We start from the raw sequence: 21,792 nt of genomic DNA on the forward strand, positions 1-21,792 counted from the left end.
AAAAGGCCAGCTCTAAGGTATCAGAGTTCAGAGGGATCTCATAGGGATCCCTAAGCAGTCATACATTAGAGGGGCAGAACTTAAAATCTAAGAGTAGGTGTGAGAGTGCTTGAAAAGATTTAAGCAGGGAAACAGTTTGAAAAAGGGACTTGTTTGAAATAGTTTTCTAAAAGACATCAGAGACAATTTTGAAAGAGAGTGGAGTAGAAAGAAACAGCCCAAACATAGCACCCCAAAACAGGTTCATACACATCCAGAGTTCATAGAACAAAAGTAGGTTCAGCAGCCACAAACAGGGGGTCAAGGGATTTGGGTACACATAGGTCATATATGTAAACACATAGTTATAGGAGCACTTAAGTATAGAATCAATAACATGCTAAAGTGTTAAGGAACCTCAGAATTAATACAGAATTAGGCCACTTAAAGATAGCCAACTACTTTGCATAGAACATTAGCAAGGGAGAGTCATATTGGGGTACACTAGAAAGGGGATAACACTTCATAAACATGCTGAGTCTAAAGAGGGGACACATTTAGGAGCATGCTGATGAAGCAATGAAGTAAACATATTAGTTGCAATTTGAACAATAGAACCATAAGTTAAAACAAACTAGAAACAAGAGGAATTGAAGTAATATAAGAAACATATTGGTTTTGGAACTTGAATTGAAATCAGGACATACCAGTAAAGTGACAACAAACAAAAAGTGAATAATAGGAGAAAACAATAGTTAGCCTTGACTTGCAGCCGACTATCTTAGAACAATAGTAAGTAATCACAAAAGAGGGCAAAGAGCTTTTAGTGTGAGAGAGAGTTTTGAACCAAATGTGTTCCTGTCTCTGTGTGTTAATGAGAGAGTATATGTATAGTTTGAAACTAGGTAGAATAATAAGGTAAGAATCAAAGTCAAGAAGTAATTATGGAACTTGGTATCAATTAATATAAAATTAGTATAAGTACCCCCTTAATTAAGGGAGTTAACTTCAAATGGTAAAGAGAAATAAGAAATGAGATCATACATAGGAAATAAGCATAGTACAGAGCATGTAATATAGGCTAACTTGGACAAATTCTAATTAAGGAAAATGTCTAAGAATCAATTTGATAGCATAATCCACCACAAAATAAGGCAAGAAATATTTCAGAGGTTGAAAATCAGTAAGGAAATCATCACATGAGATGAGTTAGAGGTATCAATTACAGGAAATTAGGGATTAGAATAGGAGTAGTAAGGATTAAGGGAATTAACACAAATTGCTGTAAAATAAACGAAATAATCACAGCATAGGCAAGAAGGAATAAAATCAAAAACCCTAATAAGCATAGTAAAGTAAAAATCACACGAAGTCAGGAATTCAACTAGAAAGAATAGTACTAATTAGAGGAATTAACACAAATTTATGTTGATAAATAGAATAAACATAGTATAGGCGGAAGAAGCAAAATCAGAAACCATAATGAACATAATAGGGTAAAAATCATAGAAACATAGAACATATTCATGAATAACAGACATGCGAACAAATTAAACGAATAAATAAGCAAGGACAGTTCTCAGAATCCAAGATTAAGACCAAGAATTAGCGTTTTCAACATAATGAATCAGATAAAAGGAAAAACATAAATAAACCGTTTAAACATAGTAAAAATCATAGATAATACTGAAAATCAGAGGAGAAGTCATTTTGAAAAGAGGTTAAGAAACCCTAGTTTTGAAGATGAAGAGACGTTTTTGAAAAATGGGAAAGAGTATCAAGAAAACAGTAAGAATAACTCAAAATATACTCATATCTATGGTAGATCTGAAGAGTCAAGAGATAAGTTAGGGTTTTAGAGAGAGATAACCTAGAGATAAAGAGATTCCGGCTTAGAAGCCATGGATCTAGCCGGAAAATGTAAAGATCTTACTCGGACGGCCAAGGGTGGCCTGAGACCGACATAAAAACCATGGGAGGTGAGTGAACCACCTTCTGGTTCCCTTGAGGGCCTCCAGGTAGCAAGGATCCGACATATGAGGGAGCCATGTAGGCTAGGGTGGGTGGTGGAACCACCATTGTTACCGGCGAACCAACGGCCGGTGAGATGAGCTAGGTTTAACAGAGAGGATTTTGAGAGAGATGAGAGATGCAATGGCGGAGAGAATGAGAGAAAAATGAGAGGATGGGAATGAGGGTTTGGGGGCTAGTCATTTTAGGTTAATTATGGTAAGGACGGATCTGGTCCGTTGATCAAAATTGATCAACGGTCCAGATTAAACGGAAATTGGGTCGGGTAGAATAGTGGATTGGGTTTTGGGGTATTGGACTGATTTAATTAGGTTTGGAGCTGGTTCAATTTAGGCTAAAATTGAAATGCAATAGGCCATTAGTTAAATACCCAATTAAATTAATTAAAATAATTTGTAAAATAGCTAATAATTATAAAAAATGAATTTCATGCATAGAAAAATAATTTTAAAAGATTATTTAGTATTTTAAAAATACAAATGACTAAGTTTTTGGTAAAAATAGCACAAAATTATATGCCTGGGCTATAATTGCAAAGTTATTGCAATTATATCTAAAAGATGCCAATTTGGCTAATTATGAAATAATTTGGTCTTATTAGGACCATAAACAATAAACTAAATCAAAAAATGATTTTGAAATCACTTGTAATGTCATTTTGTATTTGTTTATTAGAAATAAAATGCTGGGTAAATTAATAAAAATATAGGAAAATTATGAAAAATACAAATTGCTATTAATGCATGATTTTGAAGATATATATGATATTTTGAAATATTTTAGGGAAAAAGTGGGTATCAACAACTGCCCCTCTTTACCCGGGAAGGATGAAAGAGTTTTCGGGTAAAGAAATGATGGCCAATTTTGACCGAGCGAAACAGTTTGAGAGATTAGGCTGCACCCTGACTTTTGAGTTGCCTATATATCCCTAGTCTTACAGAAATCAGGTCACGCATAGTTCTGGATTCGTCAGTGAAGTATACCGATGAAGTCATTTCAAGAACGGACGCAACATCTAGGGCAGGGTGAGTGAACGGTTTACACGAATGGTTAGGTTTGATATGGCTGAGAGAACTGGAGCGGGATCACTCCTGCTGGGATAGCCGTTTCTCATCGGGTTACCTGCAAATAGAAGCAATACAAACGTACACTGTGCATAAATGTAAACATGATGCGAGTTCCCGTTGGACTATGAAAGTTGTCTTCGGACGGTTAGGGATGGCGTCCTGAGACCATGATGTCCTAGGCCATAAATTGTTTGATATGAGATTCGCAGGCTATGAAATGATATTCTCGGGCCATGAAAATGGTGCCTCCGAACCATGACGCCTTTGAATAATGATATGCAAATTTGAGAGATCCTTAGGCCATGACATGGTGTCTTCCGACTATGAGGATGATGACTTTTAGACTATGACGCCTTTGGATAGATTTGCGATATTTCAGCCTATGATACGCAATGATATGGTGTTAACAAGACAAGGCTTAGTCTTGTGAAATGGAGGGCAGAGTTTAGCCCAATTGAAAAGAAAATAGATAATTCTAGAAATAGAGCAATATTTGTGTCAAGGGGGACGGTGCTTAGTCCCATGCGAATGTGGAGGCAGGGATTAGCCTCATGCATGTAGGGAGGCAGGGATTAGCCTCATGCAAATAGGGAGGCAAGTATTAGCTTTATGCAGATATAGAGGCAGGGATTAGCCTCATGAAGTCAAGGATTAGACTCATGCAAATTAAGAGGCAAAGATTAGCCTCATGTAGGTATGGAGTCAAGGATTAGACTCATGCAAATAGGAAGGCAGGGATTGGCCTCGTGCAGGTATGGAGTCAAGGCTTAGACTCATGCAAGTAGGGAGGTAGGGATTAGCCTCATGCAGGTACAGTGTCAAGGATTAGACTCATGCAAATAGGGAGGAAGTTATTAACCTCATGGAGTCAATGATTAGACTCATGCAAATTGAGAGGCAAGGATTAGCCTCATGCATGTATGGAGTCAAGGATTAGACTCATGCAAGTAGGGAGGCAGGGATTAGCCTCATGCGGGTATGGAGTCAAGGATTAGACTCATGCAAATAGGGAGGCAGGGATTAGCCTTATACAGGTATGGAGTCAAGGATTAGACTCATGCAAATAGGGAGGCATGGATTAGCCTCATGCAAATTGAGAGGCAATGATTAGCCTCATGCAAGTATGGAGTCAAGGATTAGACTCATGCAAGTATGGAGGCAGGGATTAGCCTCATGCGGGTATGGAGTCAAGGATTAGACTCATGCAAATAGGGAGGCAGGTATTAGCCTTATACAGGTATGGAGTCAAGGATTAGACTCATGCAAATAGGGAGGCATGGATTAGCCTCATGCAGGTATAGAATCAGGGGTTAGACTCATGCAAATAGGGAGGAAAGGATTAGCCTCATGCAGTTGTGAAGTCAAGGAATAGAGTCCTTCAATTAGGGAGGCACGGATTAGCATCATGTGGTTATGGAGGCAAGGATTAGCCTCATGCAGTTGTGGAGTCAAGGAATAGACTCATGCAAATAGGGAGACAAGGATTAGCCTCATGCGGTTATGGAGGCAAGGATTAGCCTCATGCAAAGGGCATATAGCAAATAAGGGTAGTATATGTCTTAGATGGAGATATATTCGGTGTCTGATGGCCTAATTGATAGTGATCTCGTTATGTGGATGTTATTGTTACGTTGGATGTGCCTGCATTCAAAGAAAAATTGTAAGTTTTGTGGGGGGAAGGTTGGTTCGTGTTTTTGTCGGCCGACTTTGCTTGCTTCATTATGCAAGCCTTTCGAGTTCCCCTGGGTCACACCTGACTGCTATGAAAATAGTGTTTTTGAAAATATGCAATTTGATAAAAATAGAATTATTTCAGAAATATATTGATACATTTGATGAACTAGTGAACGTAACACATTTTAAAGGCATTGCAGCTCCCTTATGTTGGAATTTTGAGGGTCCTCCTCAAAATTCTGCCCTAGTTTCTTAACTGATTACTGACTTTCTGGCATGTGATGGCGTTGGTTGGACTTGCCCCGGAATTTTGAGGGTCCTCCTCAAAATTCTGCCCCAGATACTGATCTTGGGGGAAAATGAAAATTTTATTATGATATGACCGAACCCATAAGGTTTCCTACGTATCCCCTCTTAAATGGGAATCAAGTCAAGCGTAGTTCAATTACATCAGAAAAGAAATATGAAATAATCTAGGCATAATATCTCTTGACTGCATTTGAATGGATTGGTTTTGGCCAGACTTCTCCGTCCATTTCTGCAAGTATGAGTGCTCCTCCTGCTAGTTCCCTGTGAACCATGTACGAACCTTGCCAGTTGGGAGAGAATTTCCCTTTGGCTTCATCTTGATGCGGGAAGATTTTCTTCAATACCAGCTGCCCTGGTGCGAACTGTCTTGGTTTGAGTCTTTTGTTGAAAGCTCTAGACATTCTGTTCTGGTAAAGTTGGTCGTGACATACTGCGTTCATCCTCTTTCCATCGATAAGGCCAATTGTTCATAGCGACTCTTTATCCATTCTGCATCGCTGAGTTCGGCTTACTGTATGATTCTTAAAGAAGGAATTTCCACCTCGGCTGGGATGACAGCCTCGGTACCATAAACCAACATGTAGGGAGTTGCCCCTGTTGATGTGCGAACCGTGGTGCTGTATCCCAACAAAGCAAAGGGTAACTTCTCATGCCACTATTTGTTGTTCTCTACCATTTTCCTTAGCATCTTCTTAATTTTTTTGTTGGCGGCTTTTACGACACCATTCATTTGAGGTCTGTAGGTTGTGAACTCTTGTGCTTGATTTTGAAAGTTTCACACATAGCTTTCATCAGATCACTGTTGAGATTCGCGGTTTTATCGGTAATAATGGACTCGGGACCTCTGAATCAGCAGACAATGCGATCCTTGACAAAATCTACAATGACTTTCTTGGTTACAACTTTGTACGATGCAGTTGCTACCCATTTTGTGAAGTAATCAATGGCTACCAGAATAAACCTATGTCCATTTGAAGCAATGGGCTCAATCGGACCAATAGCATCCATTCCCCAAGCGGTTAATGGCCAAGGTAAGCTTGTTTCATTGAGCTCATTCGGCGACACTTTTATCATATCGGCATGCATTTGACATTGAAAGTATTTGCGGACATATTGGATGCAATCTATCTCCATGGTCATCCAAAAGTAACCTGGCCTGAGTATCTTCTTAGCCAAGACAAAACCATTCATGTGTGGCCACAGGTCCCAACATGCACATCTCCAAGTAGCTTAGAAGCTTCCTTTGCGTCAACACATCTTAGTAAACCCAAATCAGGAGTTCTGCTGTACAAGTTCCCTCAACTATGGAAGAAGTGATTTGACAATATCCAGAGCATGCATTTCTTGAGCGTAGTTTGCATGCTTTGGGTATTCTACTTTTGATATGTATTCTTTGATGTCATGGAACCAAGGTTTTCCATCTGCTTCTTCCTTGACATGAACATAATATGCCGGCTGATTATGGATCATCACCGCAATGGGATCAATGTAATTCTTATCTGGATGGTGTATCATGGATGATAAAGTGGCCAATGCATCGGCAAACTCATTCTGAATTCTGGGCACATGTCAGAATTCTATATTTGTGAACCTCTTTCTCAATTCCTGCATATGGTGCAGATATGGCAATATCTTGGAATTCTTGGTGGTTCACTCTCCTTGTACCTGGTGCACAAGCAAATATGAATCACCGATCACCAGCAACTCCTGAACATTTATGTAAACTACCATGTTGAGCCCTAGTATGCAGGCTTCATATTTTGCTATGTTGTTGGTGCAAGAAAATTTGAGTTTGGCAGATACCGGATAATGTTGACCCGTTTCTGATACCAAAATTGCTCCAATTCCCACTCCTTTAAAATTAGCGGCTCCATCAAAGAACATCCTCCAACTGTCATATGCTTCGGAAATATCTTCCCCTATAAATAACACTTCTTCATCAGGAAAATATGTCTTCAAAGGTTCGTATACTCCTTCTATCAGGTTTTCAGCAATATGATCTGCCAATTCTTGTCCTTTGACTGCCTTTTGGGTTATGTAGATGATATCAAACTCGCTTAGTGGTATTTTCCATTTAGCCAACTTCCCAATCGGCATGGGTTTCTGAAATATTTACTTCAAAGGGTCCATCCTAGATATGAGGTATGTTGTATAGGCATAGAAGTATTGACTTAACTTCTGGGCCGTCCAGGTCAAAGCACAGCAAGTGCGTTCAAGTAGAGAATATCGTGCTTCATAAGGTATGAACTTCTTACTCAAGTAGTATATAACCTGCTCCTTTCTTCCTGTCTCGTCATGTTGTCCCAAAACACATCTGAAGGCTCCATCCAATACAGATAGATAAAGTAGCAAAGGTCATCCTGGTTCTGGCAGGACCAGAACTGGTGGTGTGGACAATTACTTGTTGATCTTGTCGAAAGCTCTCTGACAATCCTCAGTCCAGCTTGTTTCGGGATCCTTTCTTAACATCTTAAAGATGAGTTCACATATGACTGTGGACTGTGCTATGAAGCGACTGATATAGTTGAGACGTCCTAAGAAGCTCATCACAACCTTTTTTCTCTTAGGTGGTGGTAACTCCTGAATAGCTTTGACTTTAGACGGATCCAATTCGATCCCTCTACGACTGACGATGAATCCCAATAACTTTCCTGCGGCAACCCCGAATGCACACATTGTGGGGTTCAATTTCAAACTGCATCTCCTTATCCTATCGAAGAAATTCCTCAAGTCTTCTATGTGATCCGTGGTCCTCTTAGATTTGATAATGACATCGTCCACATACACCTCTATTTCTTTGTGTATCATATCATGGAAGATGGTTGTCATGGCTCTCATGTAAGTGTCCCCAACATTATTTAGACCGAATGACATCATCTTGTAATAGTATACACCCCCATGGTGTAATAAAAGCTGTCTTCTCTGCATCTTCTTCATCCATGCAAATCTGGTGATAACTCGCGAAGCAATCTACAAAGGATTGTAGTTCATGCTTGGCGCAGTTATCGATCAGGATGTGTATATTCGGCAGTGGGAAGTCGTCCTTGGCACTTGCTCTATTTAAATCTCGGTAGTTAACACATACTCTGACCTTCCCATCCTTCTTCGGAACTGGAACAATGTTAGCTAACCAGGTTGGTTACTCAACCACCCTAAGAACTTTGGCTTTGATCGGCTTGGTGACTTCCTCTTTGATTTTCACGCACATGTCTGGTTTGAACTTTCTGAGTTTCTATTTTACTGGCGGACACATGGGATTAGTAGGAAACTTGTGAGCCACTATGGAAGTGCTCAAACCGGTCATGTCATCATATGACCATGCAAAAACTTCCTTATACTCTTTTAGGAAACGGACGTACTCTTCCTTCTCTGTTGGTGACAAGTAAATGCTGATGCGAGTCTCTGACGGTCTCGGCGTCTCCCAAATTTACTGCTTCTATTTCGTCTAGGTTGGACTTAGGCTTGTTCTCAAAATTCTAGACTTTCCTGACAATTTCCTCAGGTATCTCATCTTCCTTATATGAATCACTATTCTCATGTTGCGTCGCCTCATTACATGTCATAGTCACTAGTTTATCAGGAAAAGTAATAATAACACTATAGAAGGAAAAAGTATAGAAATAGTAATGAATAATGATAAAGAAAAAATGCATTTGATTAAAATTGAGAAAATTGTTCAGACAAAGTTTGGCTCGATGAATCGAGCATTTATTTTGAAACAAGTAAATTTTAAAACAAAATTACTGGAAGTCTTAAATGCATAGAACTACTATAGAAGTAAAATCTTCCAGGCTACCCAGGGACTTGGCGGGCTCGGGATGGTGTGGCGGTCCAGTTCCTAAGTCTGAATAGTGAGGCCTTCTTCCTCCTCCTCCTCAATTATGGCACTGTAGTCCATGTCTTCATCCTCCAAGAATAAATTCTTCAACCCAGCTAGTGCTTCTTCCTCTGCAGTTCCCCATATTTTGTCAGCCTTATGAAAAACTTATTCCAAACGTGGCACTGGTTTCTCAAGAGGGTAATACAGTCCGCGCCATGGAGGCGACCAATCATTCTACTCTTGCCATGTATATTGGTATCCGAGCCCTAAGGTGGTACCATGATTTTTCAGCTATATTGGTTTGGTGATGCCTTGGAGATTCTTTCCCAAACTTTTGTTGGGTTCATATCCGTACAATGCTAGTATGCTTTCTATTTTGTTACTCCACCACTTATCTTTCTCAACGGCATTGACCCGTTTAATGTGATGATAGGTTTCCCCTCCTAGCCTTCTCGTATGTCTAATGGCCAGGATGGTTTGACTAGTGTAGATGGGGTTACTCCCATCTCCGTGGATGATCACCTCCTGACGGTTCCATTTGAATTTCACAGCTTGATGTAGTGTAGAGGGCATGGGTCCAACAACATGAATCCATGGTCGGCCCAATAGAAGATTATATGAGGTTGGTATATCGAGCACCTGAAACTCGACGTCGAACCAAGTTGGCCTCATCTGCAAGAAAGGTTGATTTCCCCGATCGTAGCCCTTTGGGACCCATCAAAAGCCTTAACATTCATACTTCCTACCTGTATCTCGTGGAAACCTTTGTCCAACCTTTTCAGAGTGTCCAATGGACAAATATTTAGGCTTGAACCTCCATCAACTAGGACCCTAGCAATGAACTTGTCTTCAAATTGCACTATGATATGCAATGCTCGATTGTGATTCAAACCCTCGGGCGGTAGCTCATCTTCATGGAAGATAATCTTATGGTTCTCCAGCTCTTGCCCCACCATGTTGGCCATTTCTACATCAGTGATGTTATTGGGTATATAAGCCTCGCTCAGTACTTTTATCAAAGCGTTCTTGTGTGCATCTGAATTCTGCAATAGTGACAGGATAGATATCTGAGCTGGGACTTTGTTCAGATGGTCAACAACAGAATATTCCTTTGCCTGTACTTTCCTCCACAGGTCATATGGCCCGGTCTCAATAATAGGATGCCTAGTAGTAGCCTCCTTACTTGAACCTCCCAGGTGTTCAGGCGTATAGACTCTTCCAGTTCTAGTCATTCCTTGTGCAGCGTCAGATTCCTCTATCTTGGCCTTCCCTTTTCGACGAGCCTTGGCAACATAATCCTTGGGTATTGCTTTTGAGTTGAATGGGGGTGTGGTTGATACTGTCACAGTAAAAGGTGTGACCACTTCTACTTCAAATGGAGCGGAGGTGGCTGCGAGCGGAGCCACTTCCACCTCGAATGGAATTGATGCAGTTACCTCAACATTGATTGGTGCTTGAGTCTGAACCATAATAGGAGTAAGTGCAACTGCAACCTTAAATTCATAGCCTTCTCGAATGAGCATGATCGACCCCTTAGGGTCCCATTATTCATTTGTCTCTATCATATGAACCCCATCACCTTTGTGATCAGGGAGGGGATTGTTGTTACATTAGGTGCGACTTCCTTTGCTTGTATGACCTTGTTTTCAATTAGTATATGGATCTTATCCTTCAATGTTCGGCACTCAATAGTGGTGTTCCCTTTCATACCGGAATGGTACGCATAAGTTTTGTTCGGATTGACCCATTGGGATGGATTTTCTAATGCTACAGCGAGAACATGAGTGTTGTAACCTGCAGCTTTTAACCTTTTATATAGTTGGTCGGTGTACTCAGCAATGGCAGTGTATTTTCTGGGTGGCTTGCGGTCAAAGTTGGGTTTTGGTCTTGGATAATTTTGGTGAGCTGGTGGTGATTTGAAGTGGGATGATTGGGAGTTGTAGGTGTGATGGACAGAAGCTAGTTGGGAATATCTAGGAGATGATGGTTGATATATAGGCGGTGATGCTTGGTATGCGGGTGGAGGCATTTTATATGTGGGAGGTGGTGCTTGATATGTTGGCGGAGGTGTTTGATAGAAAAATGGAGATTTTGGGCCCTGAGCCACCATCACTTTTCCAACATCTTTCTTCTTTGATATGCCGCCTGATTGTAATGCCTTGTTTGTGGCTTGCAGTGCCTCAAAATTCGTTACCATCCCGCCTTTGATTCCTTCTTAGATTCTTTCTCCAAGTTTGATGATGTCAGAAAATTTGTGAATTTCGATAACTATCAACCTCTCATAATATTATGGATCTTGTGCCCTGACAAAGAATTTATTCATCTGTTCTTCTTCCAAAGAGGGCCTGACCTTGGCTGCTTCCTACCTCCAACAATTAGCGTAATTACGAAAAGTCACAGTAGGTTTCTTTTTAAGATTTTGAATGCAGAAGACATCCGGTGCATTCTCTATGTTAAACCTGAACCGGTCAATGAAATCTGACGCCATGCTTACCCAATTGAACTATTTCTTAGGATTCTGGCTAATATACCAAGACAAAGCGTCCCCAGTAAGGCTTCTCATAAAGAGCTTCATTTGAATCTTTTCATCTTTTTCGACCCCGACCAGTTTGTTGCAATAGGTCCTTAGATGAGCCTTGGGATCACCTGTACCATCAAATATTTCGATCTTGGGAGGTTTGTACCCCTCTGGCAGTTTGACATCCGGCTGTATGCACATATCTTCATAGTTCAAACCTTCTATTCCTATGTCGCCCGCAATGCCTTGAACTCGGCTTGCTAACTTCTTGAGTTTTTCAGCCATATTTTTAATGATCATGTCCTTCTCGAAATATTCCAGTGTAAATGAGTTTAGTTGGGTAGAATGAGGTATAGTTTACACATATATAGAGTTGCTTCGATGGGTGTCAGGACCTTGGGTGTAGTGATGGTCATTGGTGGAGTTTTGTAGATCTGGAATGGGTTGTGGTGTGTTTTGGGGAGTGTGGTAAGTGGTGGTTGGTGGGTACTGAATTGGTTGATGATGATGTTGCGGTGGAGTTGGTATTGGCAATGGAATTGATATTTTGGGGTGGAGTTGCGTATTGATTTGGTGCGGTAGGATTTTGTGGCTGTTGGTTTTGTGTGTTCTGAGGAGGTGTCAGGTTCTTTGTGTTTTGTTGGTGGATATCGGGGACATTGAGGGTGAGTGACAAGTTTACCAAGTTGCAAACCTGCTCAAGTTCTCCTTGAAATTCAAGTATCTTTTGTTCCAGTCTCAAAACTAGATCATTTGGGGCCGGAGTACTACGACCATCTGAAGTCTCTGCGTTCTCAATATTTTCCCTTCGGATTCAACTTAAGTCATCTTTTTTTGCTTTTCCTTTGCCTTTTGTGTTGCTTGGAGAAGGAGGGGGTGGAGGGCCTCTAGATCTGTTGTGTTACGCTGATGAGGCCAGTATGAGTGAACCAACCTAGGGGATGGAAATAATCAAAAAATAAGGAAAAACAAAAAGGTAACAAGTCAGTGGAGATCCTGAAACGTTTGTAGTATTTAAACACATATTGTGGAAATGTAAATTCGCGTCTTAATTTGGGAGCCTCGTTGTGTCCGAGGTAGGCCTAGTGTCAAATAAACTTGGAGAACTTTTAATGCCAATAAATACTTTATTTCATAATATAAAAATAGACGAATCCCGAAATCACACTAGGATAATAATAAAATAAGTCACTACTAGCACTTGGCCTTATTACATTTTTAGGAAAAGTAAATAAATCTAGCCTATTTGGTCCGAGAAGGACCTTCCCCAGATTCGATCTTCCGGACTCAATCATATAGATGCCCCAGCTCGCGCAGCCCCAGTAGCAAGTTTCCTCTGGACAAATGTCCTCCTTCAGCTCCTTCAGCGTTCTGGCAATTTTCAATCCTCTTTATGACTTTACCTTCCAGCTCCACTATTCCTCGCTCCAGATATTTCAGTTTCCTATTGGAAGTGACGGCCATCTCTTTCCACTCCTCAATCAACCTCACATTCCTCTCATGTATTTCCCGGTGCTCATTCTCAGAGCCGTCGACCCTCTTGTGTAGCCTGTTGTATTTGACTTGAGCTTTAGCTTCCTCATCTATGATTCTGTTCCCTCGACCGGTCCCCTGTGTCACTATTCTTTTTAGATTGTCCTCCAACCATGCCAGTAGACAGGCTCGCACCCTGCATGATACCTGTCTAGCTCAATACTGTTCTTCTCTACAATAATCTTGCAGTGTCTTGGCACTTGTAAGGGACATCGTCGTCTTGAAAGTCTGCGCTGAAATGACTTATCTTGACAATCCTTCGTACAACCTATTTTCTTCCTACTTGCCTCATAACTGGCATAGGGACATATGGGTATATCCCTCTCAACCCGATCAGCATCAAGTGTGGAGCATCCCTGGATTTGATAATAAATTCATCTGTTGGGAACCATTCAAACATCCACTGCACCTGCTCCTCTGTCAGATTGTCGAAGAACTCTACCTATTCTTTAACTCTTTCCAGCTGAGCAAATCTGTCTGGAATGTAAGTCAACTGCTTAGGGTAATGGAAGGTAATATGGTCGTTCCAAGCCCTTCGCGGAAATTCTTGGCGATAGCGACCCTTTTGGAATTCTCCAGCAACCATAACTGCAGCAAAACATTACAACCCTCGAAATGCTTGACCCCTCTTTGACAGCGCTCCAGAGCCCTGTAGATGTCGGCTATGATCATGGGACTATGGTATATGTCTGTCCATTAATCCCTTCCATCAGAGTCTTGGCGACCATAGCCAACCTAGTGTGGATTATTCCCTTTTTCATTGGGAACACTATCAGGCCTAGGAAGCACACAATGAATACAAACACTCTGCGGTGGATGTGACCCAGAAAAGAGAGAGATCTCATCATGGTAAGTATGGAAAGACTTTCTATGGCCATACCTCTCGTACAGGTATTCGAAAAGTATGTAAGATTCTTTTAAGCACCCTAGGTCGACATTCTTCTTCAACCCTATCATCTTCAAAAATCCCCTGCCCGTACGATTTTCTAGTACCAATAGCCCGGGACTATCCCAAGTCAATCCCTCAAGCCTTCCAATTTCCTCTAGAAGCGGTGTTATTTCTATGTAGCCGAAACAAAACACAGCCCTTTCACTATCACAGAATAAAGTGGCAGCTTTGATCAATTTGTTGTTTGGCTCAATATCTAGAAAGGAAGGTAGGTTACCCAAGTACTTTCTCGCATGTTTCTTATCACTTGAGGAAAGGTCCACCCACCAATCTAGTAGCAATGGTGGGATGTTGCTAACCATACTGAATCTGGGGACCTCGTGCCTCATTTTCTGCAAAACAAAAGGGTTAGACCTTACCCCCACCAGACTCGACTTTTTATACATTTATGATCAACATATCGACATTAAGTTCTCCAAATTAATGCACAGAACGTGGTTGTATCCGTTGGGATTATAGAAAACCCGATGGACTTTGGATAAGGCTTATCTTAAAGGATTATTATGTGGACAACATAACTGATATGACTAGGTTTGACCATGATTCATGCACAATTTTAACTAGAGTAAGGTTTCTATGGGGTCTTAAACTGGTACCCTCAAGCGGACAACTTAAGGGGGAAGGCACGGGACCGTCGACTGCACCGCTGATCGACTATTTTTACGTGAAAGAAGCCTTTCCGAATTTAAGGGTAGTAAATAGGATGATCGCAACCACTCATTAAAGTGTTGCTATAGGATTTGATACGCACGAGGGGAATATGATGCGGATCATGATTTATGCAGCAATTAATAATATGTAGTCATGTATTTTCACGTAGAAACAATAAATACAACATTTAAATAATTGAAAGACAGTTACATGAAAAACAAAACAAAGAGACAAGTCAGTTTTAGGAACAAATGAATCATAAATACTTAAAAGAAAAAGAAAATAGACAATTAAATCCAAATAAGGGGAAAAGGTACGAGATAAAACATGCCTGGACTAATTCACAAAAGATAAGTTCGTTATGTTAAGAGCCTAAAGGTATCCCCTAGCAGAGTCGCCATGCTGTCACACCCCTTTTTACCTCCGCGGAGAGACTCCGGATTTCGACATTCATGGGGGTAATAACTCATTTTCTTTTGGGAATTGGGTATTTGAAGAGTCGCCACCTAAGGAATTATGATGCATTAGGGCACCTAGAGCGATTAACTCTTTGATTGGTTTGCATTACCAGAGATTAGGGTAAGGGCTCAAAATAAACTTGAGGGAAGGTGTTAGGCACCCCTCTCGGTCAACAATGGTGGGTCCCGACCAAACTTATATTCACGAATTAGTCCATTAACAAACAAATAGTTGAATCAAATAATTTAAAAGTAAAGCACGTTGGACGTTGTATAACTCAAATAATAAGACAAGGGTTCTGAACAAGTTGTATACATCATGGAAAGTTTAAAACACAAGGGATTTGGGAAAGGAGGGGTCCTAAGTTGGTTAGCCTACATGATCACCCCACACAATGTCCGGTAAACACTCCTCAATAAGGAGCTACACGTGACATTAGCGCGTAGTCATCATATCCATATCTACCCTTTCCGCCCCCTTAGTGGTTATTAATGCGAGTGTTGGTTTGCGATCTCTATTGCATGCTGTTACCCGTCCCTTCTTAATGGTCTTGGAGGAGATTTAGGACCTCTACCTATAGGTAGTTTTAGACAGACCCCCTAAGGTTTAAAGGAGAAAATACTAAGGCAACATGCAAGAACAATTAGGACCTTAGCATATAAGACAGAAAAAGAGCAATTAGAGACTCAAGTTTACCTCATCAAACAACACACATAAGCAGCACGACTTAAGCACAAATCAGGGCCTTATTGTTAATCAGTATCCTAAGACATGAAGTATAGGCGATTATCAGAACACAGTAGATATGCAGGTTCATTTTACAACTCAGAAGCAGGGGCCCTAATCAGTTTGCTTACTGATTTTAAGCTTGTTAATCATTAAGCAGTACACACAAAGGGGCAGTTTCCAGTTTTACAAGAAACTGGATTACCTAATGCTTGCCTAGGCATAGGATAATGCACAGTTGTTACCAGAACCATTAGAACGATGAAGGAGTTATTTTACCTAAAAGCATGCGAATCTAAGTGTTTAAAAATGAAGGGATTATTACCAGCTTATTTTAAACATGATAATCAAATGTGAAGCTATTTTTATCTCGTCCATATTCAGTGGTTTACACTAGGTGTAACTCAACAAGTACGAATGAGATCCTAAAGCATGGTATATAAGATGCATGTACAAAGTTCATGATGGTTTATATGCAGAATTCCTAAAGTAGGATTTCTAAATGCACGATATGATTGCAGTATTTCCTAAAGCAGGATTTCTAATTGCAGAAAAGGTTACAACATTATAGAGCATGATGTCAAGTGTGCAAGAGTAGCAATCTTTGTTTTAATGCCCCTTTATCGTAAAAAGGATTTCTGAGTGATAAAAATGTCAAAAATGAGATGCTGAAACAATATATATGAGACCAAAGAGCATGGTTTCTAATGCATGATATGTTTTGAGCATGGATTCTATTGCACATACAGGAAATATAGACCTAAAGCATGGTTTCTACTCTTTTTGATATCTATAACATGCATAGCTACCCTCCCATTTTTGCTATTCAACCCCAATATTCGTTTACAAATTATTATAGGCCAATATCGAATGAATTACATAAGTTGATAAGAAAAATAAGAAGTTACTCTATAGGGAGCCTACCAATAGGCCCAGATTTCCAAAAGTTCCAATGCCAGATTGCCTCATTGCCTTTCATATAATCCGGGTGTGTCAGTTCCCTAAGGACCTCAAGGGATCTTGGGCAGTACTCACACCCAGATTTCATAGTCATAGTTGAGTAAGTGTAATGTGGAAGGGCCAGCTCTAAGGTATCAGATTTCAGAGGGATCTCATGGGGATCCCTAAGCAGTCAAACATTAGAGGGGTAGAACTTAAAACCTAAGAGTAGATGTGAGAGTGCTTGAAAAGTTTTAAGTAGGGAAACAGTTTGAAAAAGGGACTTGTTTGAAACAGTTTTGTAAAAGACATTAGAGACAGTTTCGAAAAGAGAGTGGAGTAGTAAGCAACAGTCCAAACACAATACCCCAAAACAGGTTCATACAAAGCCAAAGATCATAGAACCAAAGCAGGTTCAGCCGCCACAAACAGGGGGTCAAGGGATTTGGGGACACATAGGTCACATAGGTAAACACATAGTTATAAGAGCACTTAAGTACAGAATCAGTAGCATGCTAAATGGTTAAGGAACCTCAGAATTAATACAGAATCGGGTCACTTAAAGAGAACCAACTACTTTGCATAGAACAATAGCAAGGGATAGTCATATTGGGGTACACTAGAAAGCGGATAACACTTTATAAACATGCTGAGTCTAAAGGAGGGGACCTATTTGGGAGCATGCTGATGAAGCAATGAAGTAAACATATTAGTTGCGAGTTGAACAATAGAACCATAAGTAAAAACAGACCAGAAATAAGAGGAATTAAAGTAATAAAAGAAACATATTGGTTTTGGAACTTGAATTGAAATCAGGACATACCAATAAAGTGATAGCAAACAAAAAGTGAAGAATAAGAGAGCACAATAGTTAGCCTTGGCTTGCATCCGGCTAACTTAGAACAGTAGTAAATAATCACAAAAGAGGGCAGGGAGCTTTTAGTGTGAGAGAGAGTTTTGAACCAAATGTGTTCCTGTCTGTGTGTGTTAATGAGAGAGCATATATATAGTTTGAAACTAGGTAGAATAATAAAGTAAGAATCAAAGTCAAGCAGTAATTATGGAACTAGGTATCAATTAGTATAAAATTAGTATAAGTACCCCCTTAATTAAGGGAGTTAACTTCAAACGGTAAAGACAAATAAGAAAGGAGATCATACATAGGAAATAAGCATAGTACAGAGCATGTAATAGAGGCTAGGTTCGACAAATTCTAATTAAGGAAAATGTTTAAGAATCAATTTGACAGCATAATCGACCACAAAATAAGGCAAGAAATATTTTAGAGGTTGAAAATCAGTATGGAAATCATCACAAGTAATGAGTGAGAGGTATCAATTATAGGAAATTAGGGATTCAAATATGAGTAGTAAGGTGTCACGACCCTAAACCCGGATCCGGTCGTGATGGCGTCTCTCGTGAAGACAAGGCCAGCCGACACCTCCCATTTTCTAATTATTAGTAGTTAAGCTTTTAAGAACAATCTAAACATGATATAGTAACTCCGAAATAATAGTTAATAACATAAATACGCGGAAGAACACCCATATACATCCCTAACCATGGTGTCACTAGTCATGAGCATCTATAAAATCTAATACAAGTCTGAAGAGTCTACAAACTATTACAAATGTCTGATACGAGATAGAAATGATAAAGAGGAAGAACACAGGACTGTGGACATCAAGCAGCTACCTCGTGGACTCCGATATCTATCAAGAGCTCTCAACTCGCAATGGCAGGATTTGCAATGCCTGAATCTGCACACGGGATGCAGGGAGTAAAGTGAGTACTCCAACTCAGTGAGTAACAAATGTAAATAAAGACTGAAAGCAAGAAAACATGTAAAACACAAAGCATTCTATAATGAAACAGTAAAACCATTTAAAAATTAGTGAATCAATAAAAGATAGGTAAAAATCCTTTCTATCAAATTTAATTTCATGAAAAGCCTTTTTCAACAATTAAGCAGGTAATGGACAGTTAATTAAAAAATAAACACATAAATGTTCGCCCCTCGGGCACAATATCCACAATTCCGCCCTCGGGCAATATCTCAGAATAATACCAGCCCCTTGGGCTCAATCCCACATCACAATGGGTACCCGCGCTCACTGGGGTGTGCAGACTCCTAGAGGGGCCCCTTACGGTCCAAGAGCAATAACAAGCCATCTTGTGGCATCAAACTAGGCCCTCGGCCTCATATCAGTCAAGCCACCTCGTGGCATACATATCTCAGGCCCTCAGCCTCATAATCAGTATCAAATGTTTCCTCACAACATAGACCCTCGGCCTTACTCAGTCAAAATTTTATCATAAGCCTCTCGGGCAATGGTAAAATAGTGTTTCTCAGCCCAAACATCATTTAAAATATCATTTAAGTCTTAAAACTGAGTAAACATGGCTAAGTAGTACAACAATGGAAATTGACATGACTGAGTTTAAGTAATAAGTCAAAACAGTGAGAAAATAGTAATAAAAATCCCCGAAGGATTCAAATAGTTGGCACGAAGCCCAAATATGGCATTCGGCCCAAATCATGATGATAGCAAATAGGTTTCAGTCAAATACGTGGTAAAAATCATCAACCGAGATGGACCAAGTCACAATCCCCAATAGTGCACGATCACAAGCTCGTCATCAAGCGTGTGCCTCACCTCAATATAGAACTACGATATGCAATCCGGTGTTTCAAACCCTCAGAACATCAATTACAATCATTACTCACCTCGAACCGGCTAAATCTCTAGCTCGCGACGCCTTTGCCCCTCGAATCAGTCTCCACGCACGTCGAATCTATCCAAAATCAGAACGAGGATGTCAAAATATGCTAAAGGAACGGAGCCCAAACGAAAACAATCAATAAAGGGCACAAATCCCGAACATACCAAAACCCGACTCCCGGGCCCACGTCTCGAAATTCTGAAATTTTTACACCAATGGATTCCTTATCTTCCCACGAGTTCATACATATCAAAAGTTCTCAAATCCGACCCCAAATAGTCCTCCAAATCCCTAATAAAAAGTCCAAATTTCCAAGCTCTAGCTCTTCAATTTTTAGCTTAATTTCCATGATTTTTCTTGGTGGAATTCACATAATAATCGAGTTTTAAGTCCAAGAATCTTACCTCTCAACGATCCCCCTTGAATCCCTCTCCAATCTCCTTAAAATATATCCCAAAATGACCAGCTATGGAGGAAATAAACCCAATCCTCGTGGACAAGACGAGTTTAAAAACATTCTGCCCAAGCCTTATTTCCTTCTTCGCGAACGCGGTCAAACCCTCGCATTCGCGAAGCACAATCTTACTTTGACCAATTTTTCCTCCATGCGAACGTTACATGGACATCGCGAACGCGATGGTTCCTCAACCTTACCCTTTGCGAACGCACACCCTCTCTCGCAAACGCGAAGAACAAAAATGACCTTAGACCAACTGACTAAAAAGACCTTACGCAAACGCGACTTACATCTCGCGAACGCGATGCACGAGCATCTAACCCTTTGCGAACGTGGAGCCCCACTCGCAAACGTGAAGGCTAAACTTCCACTGACCACCACTGACTCTTCGCGAATGCGAGGGTCCACTTGCGAACGCGAAGAGTAAAAGCATGCAACAGTTGAACCTGCAACTTCTGCAATTTTTCCAACTTCAAAATGATCCGATTGACCACTAGAAACTCACCCGAGGGCCCCCGGGACCTCAACCAAAGGCACCAACATATCCTAAAATCTTATTCAAACTTGTTCCAATCACCAAAACACCTCAAACAACATCAAATCAACCAAAACACATCGGATTCAAGCCTAAGTTTCTAAAACCTTCCGAATTCCGCTTTTGACCAAAACCAAACCAAACCATGTCCGAATGACCTGGAAATTTGTACACACATCCCAAATGACACAACAGAACTATTGAAACTCTCGAAATTCCATTCCGTCCCCTAAGTCAAAATCTCACCTATCAATCGAAAATCGCCAAAAATATCAACTTCGCCAATTCAAGCCTAAAACTACTCCAAACCTCCAAAACCAATGTCGATCACACTCCTAGGTTATAAATCACCTCCCGAAGCTAACCGAACCATCAGAACTGGCATCCAAGCCCTCTAACACATAAGTCAACATCCAGTTGACCTTTCCAACTTAAACTTCCTTACAAGAGACTAAGTGTCTCAAACCTTACCAAAATCATTCCGGACTCGATCCAACCAATCCGATACCACAAAACACGGATAACGAAGCAAAAAGAAGCAGAAATAGGGGAAACGGAGCGGTAATTTTTGAGATGACTGGCCGGGTCGTCACATCCTCCCCAACTTAAACAAATGTTCATCCTCGAACGAGTCAAGAAACATACCTGAAGCCTCAAACAGGTGAGGATATCTACTCTGTATCTCCCGCTCGGTCTCCCAGGTAGCCTCCTCTACGGGCCGACCTCTCCTCTGCACTACACTGAAGCTATACCCTTTGACCTCAACTTCCGAACCTGACGACCCAAAATAGCTACTGGCTCCACATCAAAGGTCAAATCATCATCCAACTAAACTATGCTAAAATCCAAAACATGAGACATATCCCCAATATACTTCCGGAGCATAGAAACATAAAATACCAGATGCACACTCGACAAGCTGGGTGGCAAAGCAAGCTCATAAGCCACCTCCCCAATCCTCCGAAGCACCTCAAAAGACCCAATTAACCGCGGACTAAATTTCCCTTTCTTCACCTCAAAAGGCCCAATGAATCGCGGACTCAATTTACCCTTCATGGGTGAAACCTTCAACAGAGCCTTCTCGCCAACCATGTAGGATACATCCGGGACCTTCCTATCAGCATAACTCTTTTGCCTCGACTGTGCTGTACAAAGCCTCTCATGAATCATCTTTACCTTCTCCAAAGCATCCTACACCAAATCAGTCCCCAATAGCCTAGCCTCACCAGGCTCGAACCAACCAACCAGAGATCTACACCACCTCCCATATAAAGCCTCATATGGATCCATCTGAATACTTGACTGGTAGCTGTTGTTATAAGCAAACTCTGCAAGCGGTAGAAACTCATCCCATGAGCCTCCAAAATTAATGACACAAACACGCATCCTGTTCTCCAATATCTGAATAGTGCGCTTGAACT

The 21,792-nt window shown here is 40.7% G+C and overlaps 1 protein-coding gene across 1 annotated transcript; it reads right to left on the bottom strand.

The window, feature by feature from the left end:
• Positions 1–6,362: 6,362 nt before the first annotated feature.
• Positions 6,363–7,157, bottom strand: LOC138886981 (uncharacterized). The gene is made up of 2 exons (XM_070168682.1): positions 6,726–7,157; positions 6,363–6,611 (listed from the first exon to the last, which is right to left on the bottom strand). Exons 1-2 carry the CDS (start codon positions 7,155–7,157, stop codon positions 6,363–6,365), a joined length of 681 nt encoding a protein of 226 aa, XP_070024783.1.
• Positions 7,158–21,792: the final 14,635 nt, after the last annotated feature.

This window comes from Nicotiana sylvestris, chromosome 3 (genome assembly GCF_000393655.2).
Source record: "Nicotiana sylvestris chromosome 3, ASM39365v2, whole genome shotgun sequence".
Taxonomy (NCBI): Eukaryota; Viridiplantae; Streptophyta; class Magnoliopsida; order Solanales; family Solanaceae; genus Nicotiana; species Nicotiana sylvestris.